This window comes from Calidris pugnax, unplaced genomic scaffold (assembly GCF_001431845.1).
Source record: "Calidris pugnax isolate Ruff unplaced genomic scaffold, ASM143184v1 scaffold28, whole genome shotgun sequence".
NCBI lineage: Eukaryota > Metazoa > Chordata > Aves > Charadriiformes > Scolopacidae > Calidris > Calidris pugnax.
The window spans coordinates 1,102,760-1,121,195 of record NW_015090842.1 but is presented as its reverse complement, the minus strand read 5'-3'; the positions used below and the strand labels follow the sequence as shown (position 1 = coordinate 1,121,195).

At 40.8% G+C, this 18,436-nt stretch overlaps 1 protein-coding gene across 1 annotated transcript; it reads right to left on the bottom strand.

Annotated features, from left to right (window-relative positions):
- Positions 1 to 666: 666 nt before the first annotated feature.
- Positions 667 to 18,202, bottom strand: GPI (glucose-6-phosphate isomerase). The gene is made up of 19 exons (XM_014942134.1): positions 18,173 to 18,202; positions 17,021 to 17,155; positions 16,049 to 16,117; positions 13,075 to 13,194; positions 12,221 to 12,304; positions 11,982 to 12,128; positions 10,320 to 10,391; positions 9,253 to 9,297; positions 8,361 to 8,414; positions 7,386 to 7,446; positions 5,678 to 5,721; positions 5,305 to 5,457; positions 4,835 to 4,964; positions 4,380 to 4,456; positions 3,045 to 3,173; positions 2,457 to 2,532; positions 2,295 to 2,361; positions 1,577 to 1,792; positions 667 to 1,534 (listed from the first exon to the last, which is right to left on the bottom strand). The coding sequence occupies exons 1-18, from the start codon at positions 18,200 to 18,202 to the stop codon at positions 1,669 to 1,671; spliced, it is 1,617 nt and encodes a 538-aa protein (XP_014797620.1). The 3' UTR covers positions 667 to 1,534; positions 1,577 to 1,668.
- Between the last annotated feature and the right edge of the window lie 234 nt (positions 18,203 to 18,436).

Here is an 18,436-nt window from a genome sequence, read left to right as displayed (position 1 = left end):
CTGAGAGGAGCTCTCGCGCCGCCAGGGGGCACCGTTGGGGCGCGCGCGGAGGATGGCAACGTTTTGGGTTAAAAGCGGATAACAAGAACACCTGGTGTGTTATAATCGGGCACGTTATATTGCACATCAATAAATAAACCCTCTGCAAGAAGAAAACAACGCTTTGGGGCAAAAAAAGTGCCGGGTTAGAGCAGCAGCAAGGAGTTAGGGAACACACATGGCCGCCCTGGTGGAGTGTAACAACCAGGAGAGGAACAAAGGGTGAGACAACAGTGCGAGACAAACCCACAAAATCAGGAGAAGATCTGACCCACACCTCCCTCCAGAGAGAGGAGGGCACCGTGCTTTAGTACAGGGGGGGTGAGAGGCTTAAAAGCTGGTATGAAAATACGGTGCCTCCCTCTAGTGGGTTCTCTCTTTGTGACCATGTTTTACGTGGAGAAACTGTGAAGCATCTGAGGACTACAGACACTTAGGCTGAGTTTAACAGCTCACCAGACTGCCAAGCACCGGGGAGCTGTTTGTGCCCCAGCAGGGACATCAAGAGCTTGGTCCCATCATGACTCAGCACAAAACCCGTGCGTGGAGAGTTACACACCCAGACTGCAGCCATAATAGCCTTTGCCACAAAGAGGTCAGGGTATGAAAACCACAGTTAACATCATCTTTTTCCTTTCAATGCTTGTGCCTTACCTTTATTAAAGGTGTTACAGAACAACAGCCACAGCATGCTAGTCTGTTAGCAGAGAGGGTTAACAGTGGTAGAGAAGGAAAGCAGATAAGTGACTCCTTTACAAACAGTTACCGTGTTCTCTATTCATTTTTTTGTTGTTGGAACAGTGATGCCTGCTTCAGAGGAGAGAAACTGCCTCTGGAGGAGACCAAACTTACATTTCTTCTGCAAGTATCCCAAGCTCATGCTTCACAAACTCTTGAGAACTGTTTGGAAAATTAAGATAACCCTGTCACTCCAGGAACCACCTTCCTTTTTGCATAGCTGTGCACACAGGGCTGCCACAGCTGAGGGACAAAGCCAGAGAGAGCTTCTACCAAACATTAGTAAACTTCCCTTTTCACAGCAGCATTGAAAAAAGCCGTTATCTTGCTCAAATGCATTAAAGCATGCAATCTGAACAATCTACAGCCGCAGCTTTGATTCTCTGAACACATTCTCCTTTCCAGCTTTGGGCAGAGCCAGTCCAAAGGGGCAGAAGCTCGTTCACTTGGCCTCAGAGGGCCTTAGAGAGCCAGCCAGGCAACGGGCACTGGGTCTGCGCTTTGAAGATAGAGGGAAGAAGTTTTACTCATCCATCATACCTTTTATTGTCTAATATCAGTTACGTGGATCATCTTTAGGGAAGTCGAGGGGTAAGAACCGGGGAACGTACCAGCTGCACTTTACAGATAAAACAGCCACAAAAATAGAAAGCGACTATACAATCTCTGGGTTTCACAAAACTAGTTTTCATTTGTAACACTTGACGCAACAAGATTAACTGCAACAAGTGAAGAAGCTACTTCTGTAAAGTGCTACTTTTGTTAGAAGTGGCTAGAAGCTACTTCTGTAAAGTGCTACTTTTGTTAGATGTGGCTAAAAAAAAAAAGCACAACTACAACAGATTTGGGTATCCGGTGGTTAGATTGTCGGTGTCTTCCAAATCTCTCCTTTCAGGCTCTGTGTTTTTTGATGAAGTTGATGAGCCCGTTTGTCGAGCTATCGTGAGATGTCACTGGAGCATCTGACTCCAGTTCAGGCTCAATTTTCTTGGCAAGTTGTTTCCCAAGCTCAACTCTGCATTTATAAAAACAGGAGAAGAAAGAAGAAAAACAACATTAGTGCTGACAACTTACAGTATTTACTATAAGCTATAGGTGCCAATAAAAAGTGAATTGACAGTGAACACCGATGAATGTTTTTCCCTTCACAAATACCAAAGTTAGTATTATTCAACTCTGTGGCAGCCATGAACAACTGGAGCTCTCACAGCTGCTCAGCCAAACAGACAGCTCTCACATTACAGGATGTCTAGAGAAAGTTTTGTTTTAAGAGTTTGAGTCTTTTCCCCTTCGGTACTTGTGTGTCACACAGCCTGCCCAACACAGAATGCATCCAGCCTGCTACTGCTCACTGCTGAACCCACATCACTCAATCCCCAGAAAATCTGTTTTCTTTTAAAACTATCCTGTAATAATTTGCTCTAATACTTTTTTTTTTTTCCCAATGTGGTGACTGCTTAAGAAATTGACGGTGGTATCCTGGTGTAAGTGCACAAGAAAAGATCAAGGAGACTTACCCCCACTGGTCATAACTGTTAATATCCCAGACAACTCCTTGAACAAATATCTTGTGCTCATACATGGCTGTAAGCAGAAAAAGAGATTTATCAATAAATTTTATCAGAATGTCTTAATAAGCACTCACAGATGAGTGATTTACTTACAGATGATTTACTTACCAATGATGGCTCCCAGAGTGAACGGGTTGAGTTTTGTAAACATGATGGAATTGGTTGGTCGATTTCCCTCAAAGACCTTTCCAAACAAGAATTACATTGTTATTTAGTATGTTGTAAAACTCACATCAGGAACTTGCAGTTTTCGTTTTCCTTACAGTCCACATTGGATTATTTGTATTAGCAGCAAACACAAAATCCTGAAAGCTTTAAAGGCTAACAACTGCAACCATTAAATGGTATCGCCGTTATGTTTTATTACAAACACAATGGCAAAATATTATCTCCAAAGCACCATCAGTGGCTACTATGGGCTAGAGGAAGAACTTAGACACAAGTCAATATGCCAGGGGCTCACCCTTTCTGAAACACCTCAGAAGGCTTCCTGAGGAGTGTGCTTTTAGCAAGAGTGACCTTGGGGGCTGCTCCAGCAGATGTGAGGAGCAGAACCCGTAACACCACCTGGCAGTAGCACACGGCAGCCACCGGAGGGCACTGCCCATCAGCGAACCCCACCGAGCAGCGACCAGCACGGTGTCCTCACCACCACTCACCAGGACCTCACCAGAGAAACACCAGAGTCTTGCTTACCTTGTGGGGAAGGAGCTTCTCCAGAGCATCTCCGCTCAGTCCTGCCGCTTGAAGTTCCTTGCGAGCCTCATCAGCAGTCTTCCCTTTCATCAAGGCCTCGGTCTGGGCAAGGAAGTTGGCCAAAAGGATCTAGCGGGGAGAAGTAAAGACATCAGCTCAAGATACCTGGTGCTTGAACCTAGACCAAGGCCTCTTGTTTTCAGCACTATGGCAGTAAGATGTGCAGTATTTGAAATAATGCTGCTACTGCTTTTTACCTGAAAGTGCCAGAGCCTTGACTACTATTTTAATAGTGCCTGTATCCACGTTCTGCACAATCCTGCCCTGCTGAAGCTGACAGCGAGTCTCCCTGGGAGAACAAAGGAGCCAGGACTTCATACCCCCCTTTCACCCAGCACAGCCTGTACTTTTATCCCATGCTACACCATACACATGGATTAGTCACAGGGGATCGATTGAGATATATTTACTCTGTATGAAGGAAATCCCCACACCACACCACGTACCAATCCCATATCCCAATCCCTACCCATGCAGTAGAAGTTGTTAGTTTCCTATTCCCTGATTAACTTCAGCTTGCAAATTCATGTGTGGTTTTATCCTACCCGTTAAACTGAACTCTTACTATACCTACAGTTGAACAAAACCTTTCCTCCTCTTCTTTTGCCAAGTCAGGTTCTAAAACTTTCACCTGTACTTGGTGTTGATTGAAATTTATTGAGGAAGCATGTTTTTTCTGAAGTATGCACTACGCAGTATACCTGGACATGTTTCTACCTATGGAATTTAAATTAAAAAATCGTTAGACACTCTTCACTGAAAATCCTTAGTTGGATGATACGTTAAACTAAAAAAAATGGACTGCTTAAATATATCCATGTGTAGCAGGCTCTGCCCCAGCCATACTAGTATACTCACTAGATTTTGTCCTAGCTTTTAAGACTTGCAACAGCATCTCTGAGGAAGTTTTCATCAGCTCTGAGAATTTCTTTCTTCCTACTCTGCAAGAATTACACTCTTTCCAATTCCTACAAGGACTTTTGTCTCCAAATACTTAGTTGCTCAAGTCTTTCCAGCCTCAGCAATCCAACAGGTGACACCATCGATCTGTCTCATGAACTGTGGCTGCAATTTCTTCAAGAGTAAAAATACCACCCTATTACATATAATATGTAATTCTCATTTAGGTATTTTCAAGCCTAGTGTGAATGTCCACAGGGCCTATGTGTAGAGCTTCAGAGGGACATCTGGAAGTCTTGCACACTGCAATACTGAATAAGCTTCAGGGCCTGTAGCTACAGGAAAATACAGGTGCCCTGACAAAGAGCTTATTACCTTGTGATGCAAACCATTTCTGATTGGGTGCTGGGTCTGGACTGGGATCAGAAAGTCACAGGGAATCATGCGAGTTCCTATAAGAAAAGCCACGTTAATAACCTGCAACAGGAAAGTCTTAAAGTCTTCAATTCTCACTCCGTATTCAGAGTTACTGGAAGACTCAGCCACTTTAAGAAGCTTTTTTTTAAAAAGCTTTTTTTTTTTTAATTAACAGCAGGGAGGAGTGACAAAAAAGCTCACTAGTTTCAGCTTTAATCAACCCTCCTTATTGTAGAAGTAAGACCTGCATCTTGTAGCCTTCTAAAGCCACTCATTAAGAGCCCCATAGCAATGTTATGCCAGGTTAGAGGACAGCCCAGCCCCTAAAGCCATGTCAGTTCTGCAGACTCTTGCAGCTTTCTAGCCATTCAGAATTCAGCTTCAAAACAAGGTATTGAACAGTTCCAGCTTACCTTGATGAATGAGCTGGTAAAAAGCATGCTGCCCGTTGGTGCCCGGCTCTCCCCACACAATGGGGCAGGTGCTGTAGTCCACCCGAGAGCCTTTCTTGGTGATGTACTTGCCATTAGACTCCATATCCCCCTAAAAGAAGGGAAGGGCAGCGTCACCTTTATTGCAGAACCAGTTTCCATACATACTTCAACTATAATGAGTGCTGCTTTATTTACAGAAATTTCATCAGAGATATAGCTGCTTAATTTACAGACACCAAGAAAATAGAGGTCTGAGCAAAAATAAATCTCTAAATTAACTGAGCAAATAAGCTAATATCAGTCTTGGCATCAGTGTCTTTAGGCCCTTGATTACATGAATTTAAGTGATTGCAATTTCAGCCTAGCACCATGCATTCAGGTTCTAGGGCCAGGACAAATGCATATATACATATTTGCCTCCTGAAACTGTCTCTCTGCCTGAGCCTTACCTGCTGGAAGTAGGCAGCGAAGCGGTGCATGTACTGGTCATAGGGCAGAAGGGCATGGGTCTCACACCCGTAGCAGTTTATATACCAGACCCCCAGCATGGCCAACAGAACAGGCACGTTCTTCTCCAGCGGGGCCGTGCGGAAGTGATTATCCTACGTGACACAAAGGTAAGAGAGTTACACTTCTGATAAAGCAATCATCATCATCCCTCCCAACTCTTAAATTGCTTTATTGTTGCTTTGATCCAGGGAGAGCCTCCCAAGCACAGTTATTTTAGAAGCATTGAGAGGACACAGGGAAACCAACCTGCCTTCAGTTACCTTCTAACAACTGCTAAGAGGAGCAAATCTGAAATAGGCGTCGCATACTCACCATCCAGTGGGCTCCTGCAAGCAGGTTCTCAAAGTTGTCAAAACCTAGCAATGGAAAAAAGTCAGTTTATATTTACAGTTACAACTCAAACTTTATTTTTCTTGCAGAGACAATCATAAAACAGTTGAGATTCCTTGTATGCAGCAAGGCTCCCAACTACTAATTGTGTTCAAATTTGCATCCCATCAGGCAGATATATTTAGTTATGATTAAAGCCTGGACTTCAGAGCAAGTCCAACTTCATGAAACACACTTCAAAAACCTTTGCCTAAAATCTCCACTCAGGCAGGATGAGCAACTGGAAGGAAAGCAGAGACATTAAAACCAGGCTCTGTATTAAAGGCTACATAGTTCCCAGCAAGACTGAACCCTCAGTCACTTCACAGCCACGGCAGGAGTGATATTCCCAAAAACAACAGGGCAAGGCTAGCACAGCAGGCATTTCTGTTTTGGTCAGAGGAAAACCAACCGTAATAAAACCTCAAATAGAAAAGTTTCCCCCCATTCCCTGTTCTCTTAACAATTCACCTAATTTTTCTTTGCTCTATAATTAGAGTATTTAAATCACCATTCATTTTCACTAATGAGTACTTTAATTAATATTACCCTTTACTGCAAAGCCAGAAATCCTGATTCTTATATGGAAAAGTGGAGGTGAAGTGTCTGGCAATCCCAGCAGCAGCTCTGCCTATGGTCAGAAGCCAGCTCTGGGAGATGAAGGATGCGAGAGCACGAAGTGCCAACAGACTGGCACGTCAGCAGCCAGCACCAAATCTGTCTGACAGCAGAGATGAACAGTGTATTGCAGACAAAACACTCACTGCCTGACTGAGGTTTATTTTGCTGTTCACACAGGTTTTTCTACACATGACAACTCCTATTCATCATTCCAAAAACACCAAAACCAATGTTTTTCTAACCTCAGTCTAAGGCAATTCTAGGTTTTGTTTAGAAAAACAAACGACATTATGGTTTCAGACTTTAAATATCTGAAAGAAGTGATGAGGGAACAAGCGCAAGGCTGATGAAGAGCCTGCTCACCAGGAAACAGCAGTTCTTTGAGCTATTTCACTTTCACTGTGTGATCTCCACCCGCATTTGAGATCTGCATAAGAAATGCTAACACAACCCCATAACGATACAAGTAGGTGGGGATCAATTTAGAGGTTCTATATTTGCTCCACAATCCTGCAGATCGAAAGAGCATTTCTGTATCACCAGGCCCTGTAGCCTAGAAGGGCAAAAGGCAGTAAAGGGAGAAGGAGATCGTTAATGCTCAACAGAGCTCATATGCAGAACTGGAGACAGGATTGTGATGTTTAGTGTGCATGTCCTCACAGAAACTAAATACCCTGCTCTTAAATAGTTTAGGAATTTCAGCTGCAAGGTCTAATTTTCAACATTGACATGGCTTTACATAAATCAGGCACTTTTGACTGTGCAAGTGATTAAAGAGATGCAATTTGACTAATTGTACCTAAGTACGGGTAACTTCCAAAAGTGCACTTACAGTATGGAAACTTCGACACTTCCATTGCATTACAATAGATGTTATTTAGCACAAACATCCAACTCCTCAGAGTAGGCTGGGTAAAATAATATTTGTCCCAAGTCTGATCCACAATCCAGTATTGTTAACCATTCCACAGTTACCTCCCCAGAGCAAACAGATTAATTCTTGGCATTGCTGTCCCCCAGGAATACCTACCGATATGCAGGGCAATGGAGAGACCAATGGCAGACCACAGAGAGTAGCGGCCACCAACCCACTGAAAACAAGAGATTGGGTTAGAGAGGAGAAGTGCAAGGCTTTTACAGTCAAACTATTAGGAAATAGCAGCATGTGTTTACACTATTTTCAGAAAAATCCATGCTTTTTCTGGTGATAATTCACTACACATTATATGGCACGCTCAAGGGAAGCTGCACCTTACAGGAGCCCCCTAATGAATCCTTAAATATGTACTTTTTTATAAAGTTATCTTACTTGTCTGATTTATATAACATCTGTTGAAGCAGATCCCTTGATGATTCCAGTTCACTTCCAAATGCTAAGTTTGCAGCTTGCATTGACTGCCTCCCTAATATCACTCCTCCATAGGTAAAGCCTGCTTCAGCAAGATTACAGCACTACCTAGGGAAGGGTAATGCTCTGGGTAATTTCTAAACAGCAGCTTTAAAATCCAGTTTGTCAGGCCCATAGTCAATGAGACATAAACCAACCTGTTTCTGATTAAGTGTAAGGGCCAAGACTAAGGGCAGTATACTTAAAATATGCATCTGCTACAAAATATCAAGTTAAGGTCCCATTTCTGATGTTTGACCTTTACAGGCCTAGATTACATACAGTTAGACCCCAACAGTCAAATGTCACAGCTTATAATAACTACTTACACGGAGGAATAAGCTAAGGCTTGTATCTCCTGTTACCCAACAGCTGATCAGACAGCCAAGAACATAGAAGGCTCCTGTTCAGACCTTTGACTGCAGGATTTTAATGGAATGGCCAAGAGACTACTGTTTTTGCTTGCCTGACAAGTTTTCAGATGTCTCACTACAGGGAGCACAATTACTGTAATTTAAGTGTTTTGGCAGTTCCCTGACATCAAGTTAGCATTTTCTGAAGCAAGTTAGATTATTCTAACAGTTAGCATCTACCACACAACATTAGACATGTACTTACATCCCAGAACTCAAACATGTTCTCTGGGTCAATTCCAAAGTCTTTAACTTTAGGCTAGAATAAAAACAAACAAACAAACATGTAAGAACACCATAAGTAAACCCAACATTCTCAAAAAGATTTATATATCTACAAAATACAAGTTGGGTACCTATTAAGTACTCAAATTTCCCAGTTACACGCTCCATTTTAAAAATACATAGCATCCATTAGAAAAAAGTGTACCTTCATTTCCAGAGATCACTATCACTACTCAATAGTCTCAAATAAAGTCAGTGACATACACTCATTTGCTGATCAGTTTAAGTGGCAATATGGTTAGGAGCTGGTCTGACATTCAGTTTACCCTTACCAATGGACCAAAGGAACTTCCCCCCACAGTACCCTACAGCCTCTCAATTATTGCAGAGTCTTTTTCTAATTGCTATTGGTCTTTCTACTTCATACTTTTGCGTCAAACACCACATTAGGGTCCATTATGCTCATCATATGATTATTCACACAAACTGCCTGCATCACTTCAGCACGTACTTGAGTCCAGGAGAGCAGTATTTGTTTACCTAACTGCATTCATGCCCACTTAAACAATTACAGGTAACACTCACTAACAACAGGACAGTCATTTTGAGTATAAGAGATTTGATTTCTGATTTAAAGCTCTAGCAGAAAAAGCACAAATCTATAACGAAGGTCCAATCTTGCTACAGTTTATTACTCTAGAATTGATTATTTTCAGTAGAAAAAGATAACGGCTCCTTTCAAGATGGAGGTTAGCTATTGGTATTCAAGTAACAGTAACAGTGTTTTAAAAGACAGGCTTCCTTACTGGATTTTAAAATTAGAACATCTTAAAAGTACATAGGAGAAAGATAAATAAATTTGCTATACTTACACCATTGGTAGACAAGGCAACAAAATGCTTGGCCACAGCTGAAGGCTTAATGAAAAATAAACACATTGTTAGATCTAGAATGTTAATTATTTTGATTTCTGGTCTTAAAGCTGATCTGCTCCATTTACATTTAAACAAGTGACTATCAGCAGTGCTTTCTGCATAATCAACTTGCAATCATCTTATGCCCATTCAGTGTGGGATGGGGCACCGTGCCTGTCTGAAGGTAACATTCCAGGAATATTCTCTGTGGAAGCTGTCACTGCTCAGAGCAGCACACCATTTCCTTAAGAGGATGCTCCCAGTGTGGAACACCCCTACCAGTGCTTTGGAGTGGAGGGAGTTTGTTGCATATGTGCTACCGGCAAGGGTCAAAAGATCAAGACAACTGGAATTACTGATAAATCTCAAGCTCAAGATTTACACTTTGGTCTTTCAGTAAATGTTCTGGTGACGAATGATGAGTCACCTGCAACAGCAGTGTAATGAGGAATTTCAAAGCCCAGCTTTCAAACTAAGTACAACTACCCTGACTGGAACAGGTTAATTACCTGAGCAGGCAGCATCTGCTTTTTTCTTTTGAAGGTTAGAAACAGGAGAGAATGAGCCAAATACAAGGTCTCTATTCATAGCACAGCCATCTGTCATTGAAATATCAGTATATCATTCCAACCATGGCTTCATTTCTAGTTTTTAAAGATTTGCCAAGAATTGGAAGGTAATGCCACATAGATACAATACCTTTGGATTTCCATATCAGTGGTTCCACCAAATTATTAGCCAGCTCTAATGCAAATACTCCAATGCATTACTTTGGAGGCAGGATTTGGGGTAACAACGCATGACAACCTTTTATAATGAAAAACTGGTGTTTTTATCACTTTGATTGGACATAACAGCCTGTCACTAAGCATGAAGATCTGAGATCTGTACAGCATTTGCTGAGCTGTACAGCTTAGGTCTGGCAGCGCTTGGCTCTGCTCCAAAGCACACAGACTAACCGGGGAGAAGCTGCACAAGGAAATGCTGTTGCTTTCTCTTAAGTAACCGAAACATATGAGACTTACATCTTTAGCAGCATGCAAGAACCACTCTTTGGCTGTTTCTGCATTGGTGATGGTTTCTTGGGTGGTGAAAGTCTGCACATCGGACAAAGAGGAAGTTTGTAAAACACTGTACAAGTAGGCTTGCTGGATTCATCTTAAACTAGCATATATCTGAAATTGGAGTAATTATTCCCCATTGCCTACCTTCCCTCCCCTAAAGTGTTATGTAAAACCTTGAGACTAAAATTTTCTACTTTAGTTTTTCACTAAATATGAAGTTTTACCATTCAACTAAAACGGAACTCACCGAGCATCAAAACAGTGTAACCTAAGCTGGACTTAAAGAACTCTTGTTCTTTAATTCCCACTTTTCATGTAAGAACACGCATTTCTGCTAAGGCTCTTGCCATAATTTCATTTTGCTGATTAGAGGAAAACATTTTCCTGCTTCCTGAAGTGTGTACAGAAGTTCAGTCATGCAGTTTTGCAAGTATCTACAACCATTCTGATTTACTCAACCATCAAAATTTAGCTTTAAGGGTGAACATTAGATTCAACCTACTCTCATCCATCTCCCAAAATATTTCATTATGAAACACAAGCCTGGGATGGAAAACAGAAAAATGCCATTCATCCTCTTCCAAATATATCCAATTATTTAACTACAGTCTGGCAAACAGAAACTGAAGTGCTACTCTTGCAATTTGGCAGTCTTCTAAGCCTTTGAACCGTGATCCTTGAACTCAATTATTCAAAGTGACCATTAGTTTTACTTTGTGAAGTTTCCTTATTATTCCATAGGTTGCTGCCTGGCTGCAGGGTTGCCAAGATAAGATAATGAGCAGCGCCGTAGAGCGTGGCCAGCACTACACACATGTTCATTTGTTGGAGAGTGTCTTCAACAGCAAAAAGGTTCTACTGTGATTTACAAACAAAGGCGACCCAAGTTACATAATTCTGAAGCTTGTCTTCATCAGCTTTCTCTGCTGAGACAGAAGCATTCCTCAAAGGCAGGTGGCAGCTACCAATTATGCTTACAGAATAAGCTAATAGCAAGGCAAAACTTAAAAAAAAAGGCAGCTATTAAGTCTGCATTCAGAAATAATCTTATAAACTACCAGCAGGCTATCTTTACCTGTTTGTAAGTAAAGAAGCTCAGTATTTAAAGTGCTCAAGGAACTCAGCTTTTAAGTTATTTAGGTGAAGACATTTTGATACTACCCTGAAACAGAAGGAAAATCCCCCAACTACATGCAATTTGTTTGTGCAAAACATAAAAGCAAAAAAAGAACACTGTACCTAAGATAAAGGACGAAAAGTAATCTTAGATAAAAGTAAGGAATGAGGCAACAAGATCTTGAATTTCAACGCAATAACCACATAGAATCCTGCATTCCACCCACAGAGAAGTGCAGTGAAACAAGCTTTTATGAATTAAGCTTAAACTTGTGTTGAATGTGAAATACACCTGAAACAAGCAATTTCCAGTCATTTTCAGCACTTCTAGATCCCCAAGTATTTCAGTAACAACACAAGCTCACACTGCAAGTTTAGGATGAATCACAGCATTTAGAAAGAGTCCACCCTAGAAGTCCCTGATCTAGATTCTCCTGCAGACAGATCTCTGTTCTGACTGAGCCCTTTACAGTTGAGGTCACCCCCCAGTGCTCATATCAGACATACCTTTGATGCAATGATGAAGAGCGTAGTGTCTGGTTTGAGCTCAGCCAGGGTTTTGGCTATGTGAGTACCATCGATGTTGGACACAAACCAAACACGAGGGCCTCCCTTGGAATATGGTTTCAGGGCTTCAGTTACCATCAGAGGGCCCTAGGCAGAAGCAACAATTGGATTTTATCTTCATTGCAAACACACACTCACAAAGCTGTGGAAGATGATACACGTGTATGTCAAAAACTTACCAAGTCAGAGCCACCAATCCCAATATTGACCACATCAGTGATTGCCTTCCCAGTGTAGCCTTTCCATTCACCGCTACGGACTCTCTGTGGCAAAGAAAAAAAATACATCACAGTGACTATTTTATACTTACACTGAAGTGTGCGATTCTAACGCTGGGAACAGGCTGTGTTTTCAGGCACTGTAGAAAGTGCCAAAGACAACTTTCAAGCTTCTAGAGTTTAACACCTACACCCAAAGCTACCTCCTTAGCTACACATGTCTACATTTTAAAGATGTCCAGAATAAAAGAACAATGAATTATATTTGAAGATAATGGTTAACTACTCTATTAACTATGGAACAAAAAAAACTTTCATGCTGCTAAAGCTGCAAACAGCATAGAATCATGAAGGAATCTGACCTAAAACTAGAAGACCTTTTAGAAACTATTTAAGTAGAGTGTAATAAAATTGCAAGTGAGCTGGGATGTTCTACCTCTCTCCTGATTTTACACAAATTTTAAGAGGCTTTTTCTACTTGATAGAGTCAAGTTGTTGAAAAATTAGTAAGAAGAAATAAGGCAACATTTCAATGGTACTTAATGATTTATGAGGTTTCTGAAGTAAATGCAAGATTAACTGCTAAAGGAGAGAGAGCCCATTAAAGAAAAATCCAACCAGGAGCAGAAAGAAAAGCAAATCATGCTAAAACCAGCTCCAACTACACTCTTGAGCCAGAAATACTCTAAACCTCAAAACAGGGCACAATAACTCATGTCAACCAGGCTACAATCAATGTTGCCCAATACACATGCAAGAACCTGGATGGGTGTAGAGCAAATGCATGAAATACAAGTTAAGGTGGTACTTTATACCTGGCAGAAGTGTTTCATTTTGTCCAACACTTTGTTTACTTCTGGAACAACATCCTTCCCATCGACAAGTATTGGCGCATTGGAACGGTTTCTCAGCGCAATATGAAGCACAGCTCGGTTCTGAAACAAGAAGGGGAAAACTGAGGAAGCTATTTCCAAACTATACCCAGCGGCCTCAGGTGCTGCATCCAGAAGGTTGTACAATCTTCAGGACTTTAAAATCCTTCAGATTCACTGGAATTAGCAGAGCAGTACTGTACATATACACACACTCATCACCAGCTGCCTAAATCACCCTCGCACTTCACAGAACCAGTGCACAGGGCTCATAAAAGCATATACTATGCAAAGTAAACAAATAGCTTATTTGTTATTACTCTGAAAAGAAAGCTCAAAATCCCTTGAAAAGCATTTAATTATTAAGGTTCAGAATTCAGCAATATTCAGTCCTCAGTGATCTGAATTATTTTGGCATGCTTCAGGTATACAAAGGTGAAGTTGTTTTGTATTAATGTTGATACTGGAAAAATCAATTATAACAAGCAGCCAAAGTTATTTTCTCTGGCATTTTCTCAATTACCCTGAGTAGTCCATTTCATATAGGAAGAGATAAATATGCATTTAAACATCTGACAAAAAGAAATACAATATCCACATTATTCTATCCACTGCCCACAGTTAAACGTTCCCTGAATACTTGCACAGCAGATATGTAGGTGGTAAGTGTTACGACAAAAATCTGTTAGGGTACACCAAATTGTATTAATTCTCCAGCTATACTCAAGTCAAAGCACTGAAATCTGGCCTGTGGTTCTCCTGCTCAGGAGCTTAACAGCTTCAATCTACAATGAAGGAGTTAGCCAATACTAACGAACAAATAAAAAATTTAGTCTGCTCTACCTCATTGTTCCTCACTACAGTGAGAGGCGTTGGGAGACAGAGACAACACAGACAATGTGAGCTGCCAAGTTTTGAATTAGCATTTGGTATTTCAATCATAAGTCATTGAGTTTGAGGTTACTGACTTGGAATACGAAAAAGCTCTTTCAGTTACTAATTATCAAAGCAAACCCACTTAAATTTGGGGTGAAGGGGGGCAATTTTTTTGCAACACTCAGCCATGGAATGGTATTATTTGGTAAATACTGCTCACCATCACACTTGAAAGCAGCTTTGTTTTGATCAAATATTGGACCTGATGTCCACTGTTAAATAGAAGTATTTTGTAAGTATCGGGTGGGCTGTGAAGAGTCTCCACAACGAGTGGTCACACATGAGTTACCTTGTAATGCACTGTCTTTGTGCTGTGTCAAGCTGCAAGTTTTAACTGATCTGGGACAAACACCTGGCCATGACATGCTTGGGCGCACTATAAAGAATTTCCACATGAGCACGCACCATGCAGCCAATGCCTGCAGCACCAAATACAGACAAGTCTTAAATACTTTAGACAAATAGCTTAAAAACATTCTAAATCAGAACAAGAGTAGCAGACAAGTCAGTTCTTGCTATTAAGCAGCTCCCTTCTGTCCTATTGCTTTAGGTTTATCCAGTCATGCCGTTGACAGCATCCTGTTTTTAGGTCTCATGACAACTTATCATTGTCCACATGTTCATATTCCAGAGTCAAACCAACTTAATTTGACATTATATACAAACAGAACCAACTAGACAAACCAAATCTAATTCCATGTCAACTTCTGACTGTAAACGAGAAACAGTCTGATAATGAGAACAATGTTTCTAAACTCATTGTGCAGATAATTGCTACATAAAATTGCCGTATCGAGACAGTAGCAAAATCGGGAGCTAGCAACAGGGGCCAAACACATCACAGTTTAATATTGTGTTTAAGTGCTTTCTGTGAAAATTCCATCCTTCTGAAAAGACTTCAGCTGCTAAGTTGGGCTAACCCTGTAATAATTTGTGTTACCCGAGGCTACTGAGAGGCAGTACCTGAGAAACCAATCCTCCAGGCAGATTTAAGACTTACCACCCTCTTCCCCTGCTTCCTTTTTTCACTAACCAGGAACACCTCTGTGAACAGAAGGCATTAACACAGAAGGAAGAGGAAACATTTCTCCAGTCGAGCTTTATCTGTTTCTGTCTCTGGATTTTCACAAGCATGCAGTATTCTCAAACAATACAATGTCCAACTGCTGAGTTATTTTAAGCAAATGGTTTGTGCAACAGCTAAATCAGTCAATAACCAAGCCAAAGGAAATGCCGATTCCTGTGAATTTACCTCAAACTTGCTAAATAGCCTTCAGTATTTAAGGCAGACTAATATATCACACTATACTGTTGAGTTTCCAGTTTTCATCCTATTTTTAATTTCAAAAAAGAAGGTACAGTTAGTTTTCTGTATGTTTTAGTGAAGATTTAGCCACAATTACAACCTTCAGATTTACAAAAAGAGGAAGATACTCATCCTGTTACTGATAAGGATGGCTAATTTCCCAAGATTGCTTATGGTCTCTACTGGTAAATGTACCCAACAATAAGTAGCATCAGCAACTCAAAGCAGAAAGTCTTACACAATCCTCACTAAAACTGTGGGCAGTTTACTAGGCTTTACCACCACTGACATTAGGCAAAAGCAGGTAAGGGATACCTGGAATGCAATACTCTGTTCCATGCCCTTTGCAAGATCTAACTCATCTTCCTCTCTACACAAGAGGGAAGACAAGAAAAGAAAAAAAAAAAAAAAACACGGCACCAAATCTCTAAAAAACACCCAAACCTAAGACGTGTGTTGAAGGGAGGACTGAATAGCTTATTCACACACATTTTCTTCTTTTTGTCACAGCTGTAAAAATTTCTCACGTAAGTAGTGAAGCAAGCATTACAACCACTCAGTACCTCAGAGTAGCAATTAAAGTAAGTTTTTTCAAGACTGCTACACAGGTGCATGAACATCCATAATATATAGGCACAACTGAGGGGAAAGAGCCACAGCCAGAAATAGCCTTACCTCAGTGAAGTTGATCTTCTCCCCGCTGAACATGCGCTCCCTGGCACTCTCCACACCCCTTGACTTCGCCTGAGAAATGTAAAAATAGATTCCTCTTAAAAATAGTAAGAAGTCAAAGGTCCAGCACTACATAAAAGTGTGAGCATTTACCATGTAAGACAGTGAAGCAATAATTATGATTTTAGATTAAAAAACCCACTGGATTCTAGCTTAAAAATTGATTCTCTTATTTTAAAGCAAGTATTTTTATGCATGTTGTTTGTTTCCTTAAAAAGTTACACAGTAACACATGCTGAATGACCGAGATGCAATGAATCCATTTTAATTGCTCAGTTTCATCTTGTCAGCTGCTACAGGATTCATTAATGATTCTTTGTAACAGCTTTTCTAAACTGAAAAGTAGCAAAAGTGATTCTGCTACAGCTATTTTTGCTAGTTCTTCCCTTTCTAAAAACCTGTGTGCTGTCTGGGCTAAGCCTTTGGCTGAACCGGTAGTTAAGGAAGGGCTGTAAACACAGACACCATGCTAAATTGAAGTTAATGACACAAACTTCTTTCTTAAAATACATCCAATTGCAAATGACTCTCAAAACTAAGACTGCATGACACCAGTAGTGTTTCACCTGCTAGGTATGGAAGATATCACCTTCTCTTGCAACTGTACCTGAATCTCTCTTATTTTACTCAATAACAGTGCCATACGCCGACCGGTCTGTTACACTGACAAAAATCTTTCCAGTGACCACAAGAAACAGATCTGCACATTGAAAACTGTACCTTGTGGCTAGAGGACAGTGCAATCCTTCAAACAGTGCCCAGATTTGTAAACAGATGCCTTTTAACTTTGATGGTCTCTCAAATTCAGAGCTAAAGGTATACAAGCAATGCTAGAGTAATCAGTTGCAGGTAAAAGTTAACTTTCAAAAAACCCAAACACATCTGGTTTATTAATTCAACATTTTAAAGAGTTACCAGTTCCATCAGCATTTTCATCACTTCTTCTGTCACAAGGTTCTTGGAATAATCCAGTAAGATATCCCCATGATCGGTGTTCAGAGTCAAACTGTCAAAGTAAACAGGTTGTTTAATTGCACATTCCTGAAGTGACTGTTTTAAGCAAGACAGTGATAACTCCTCTACAGATTACAAAATAACTGGAATCCTAATTATATTAAGTTAGTAAAGATGACCCGAGGGACTGATCTACCCCACAAGTTTCCTAAAGTGACTTACTAGTGTGTTGTTTCAATTGAAGAGCATGGTTTTCAACAAGCTAAATTATAGTTTCCACTTTCTGCTTGTGAAAGTCTAAATACAATGAAGTATATTTAACGCACAGTTGGACAATCACATTCTGTTTTCACTGAGCCACTATCGTCCCCCAGCAACCACCAGCTGCTTCCTCACGTAGCACAGGTATAAAGCTTACCACAGTCTTTTGCTGCTGAGAAATTAAAACTGTCTTCCTACAGGCCCTCTCAACAAATACAGCAATCCTTTTACATGGAGATTTGAACAAGCCTGATTTAAAAATCTGTGCAACTTCATGTACAGAAACATTCTGTCAACTACCCTGCAGAATTAAACCCCATCTGTGCACGCTGTAGTCTCACTGCCGTCACCAACTCAGTAGAAGTCTCCAAATTATTTAACTAATCCTCATGTGTAAGCTGTAGCCCATCACTTTAAAATACAAGCACTTTTGGGTTTACATGTGAGATGAAACACAGAAATGGTAGTCCAAGAGAAATCAAGTATTGTATTGTATTTACCAGCCTTGTATCTACGTGAGAAGTTCTACAGTCCCTCTAGTCCTTTTACAGTACAGTTTTCTTTCCATTTCTTCTTTGTACTAATTTACAGCCAAATATACACATTTACTCTAAAACTGAAGAGCCGAAGTCCTGTAAGTAACTCAGCAGGCCTTCTGTAAAAGCACAGCCAGCCCTTTATGTCTCACTCTTGCGCCACACACACAAGCCACAGGAAATTGCATGCACCTAAATTCTCAGTGTTTCCGTGTTGCTCTATGCCCCCTGCTTTTCCTTGCCCAGTATTTGAGCACAGAAATATGCACTGTTATTTTAGTGAGCACGTAACGCCAGAGACCTCGCAGGGACAAACCGTGGCATAACTGCTAATCCGAACAGACATGACAGGACAGAGCAGGCAAGACTCGGCAAAGGAAGAATGGAGCTGAACTTGCAGTAACAGAAATAATCACCAAGGCCTAGACATTTGGGTGGCTTCATTAAACCGAGGAAAAACACAGGAACCCGTCCTTTTTCTGGTCTTAAAATACTGAATTTCATTGAATTTTTAGAGTTGGAAGGGACCATAGAGATCATCTAGTCCAACTCCTCTGCTAAATACAAGAGACAGTAAATA

Excerpts from the sequence above, each read along its gene's own strand:
- GPI (XM_014942134.1), bottom strand. The coding sequence starts at position 18,202 with ATGTCTGTTCGGATTAGCAGTTATGCCACG. Across the intron at positions 17,156-18,172 it reads GGATTAGCAGTTATGCCACG|TCACTTCAGGAATGTGCAAT; the intron begins GTTTGTCCCTGC and ends TGCTTAAAACAG. Across the intron at positions 9,298-10,319 it reads TCTTGCATGCTGCTAAAGAT|CCTTCAGCTGTGGCCAAGCA; the intron begins GTAAGTCTCATA and ends TTTTTCATTAAG.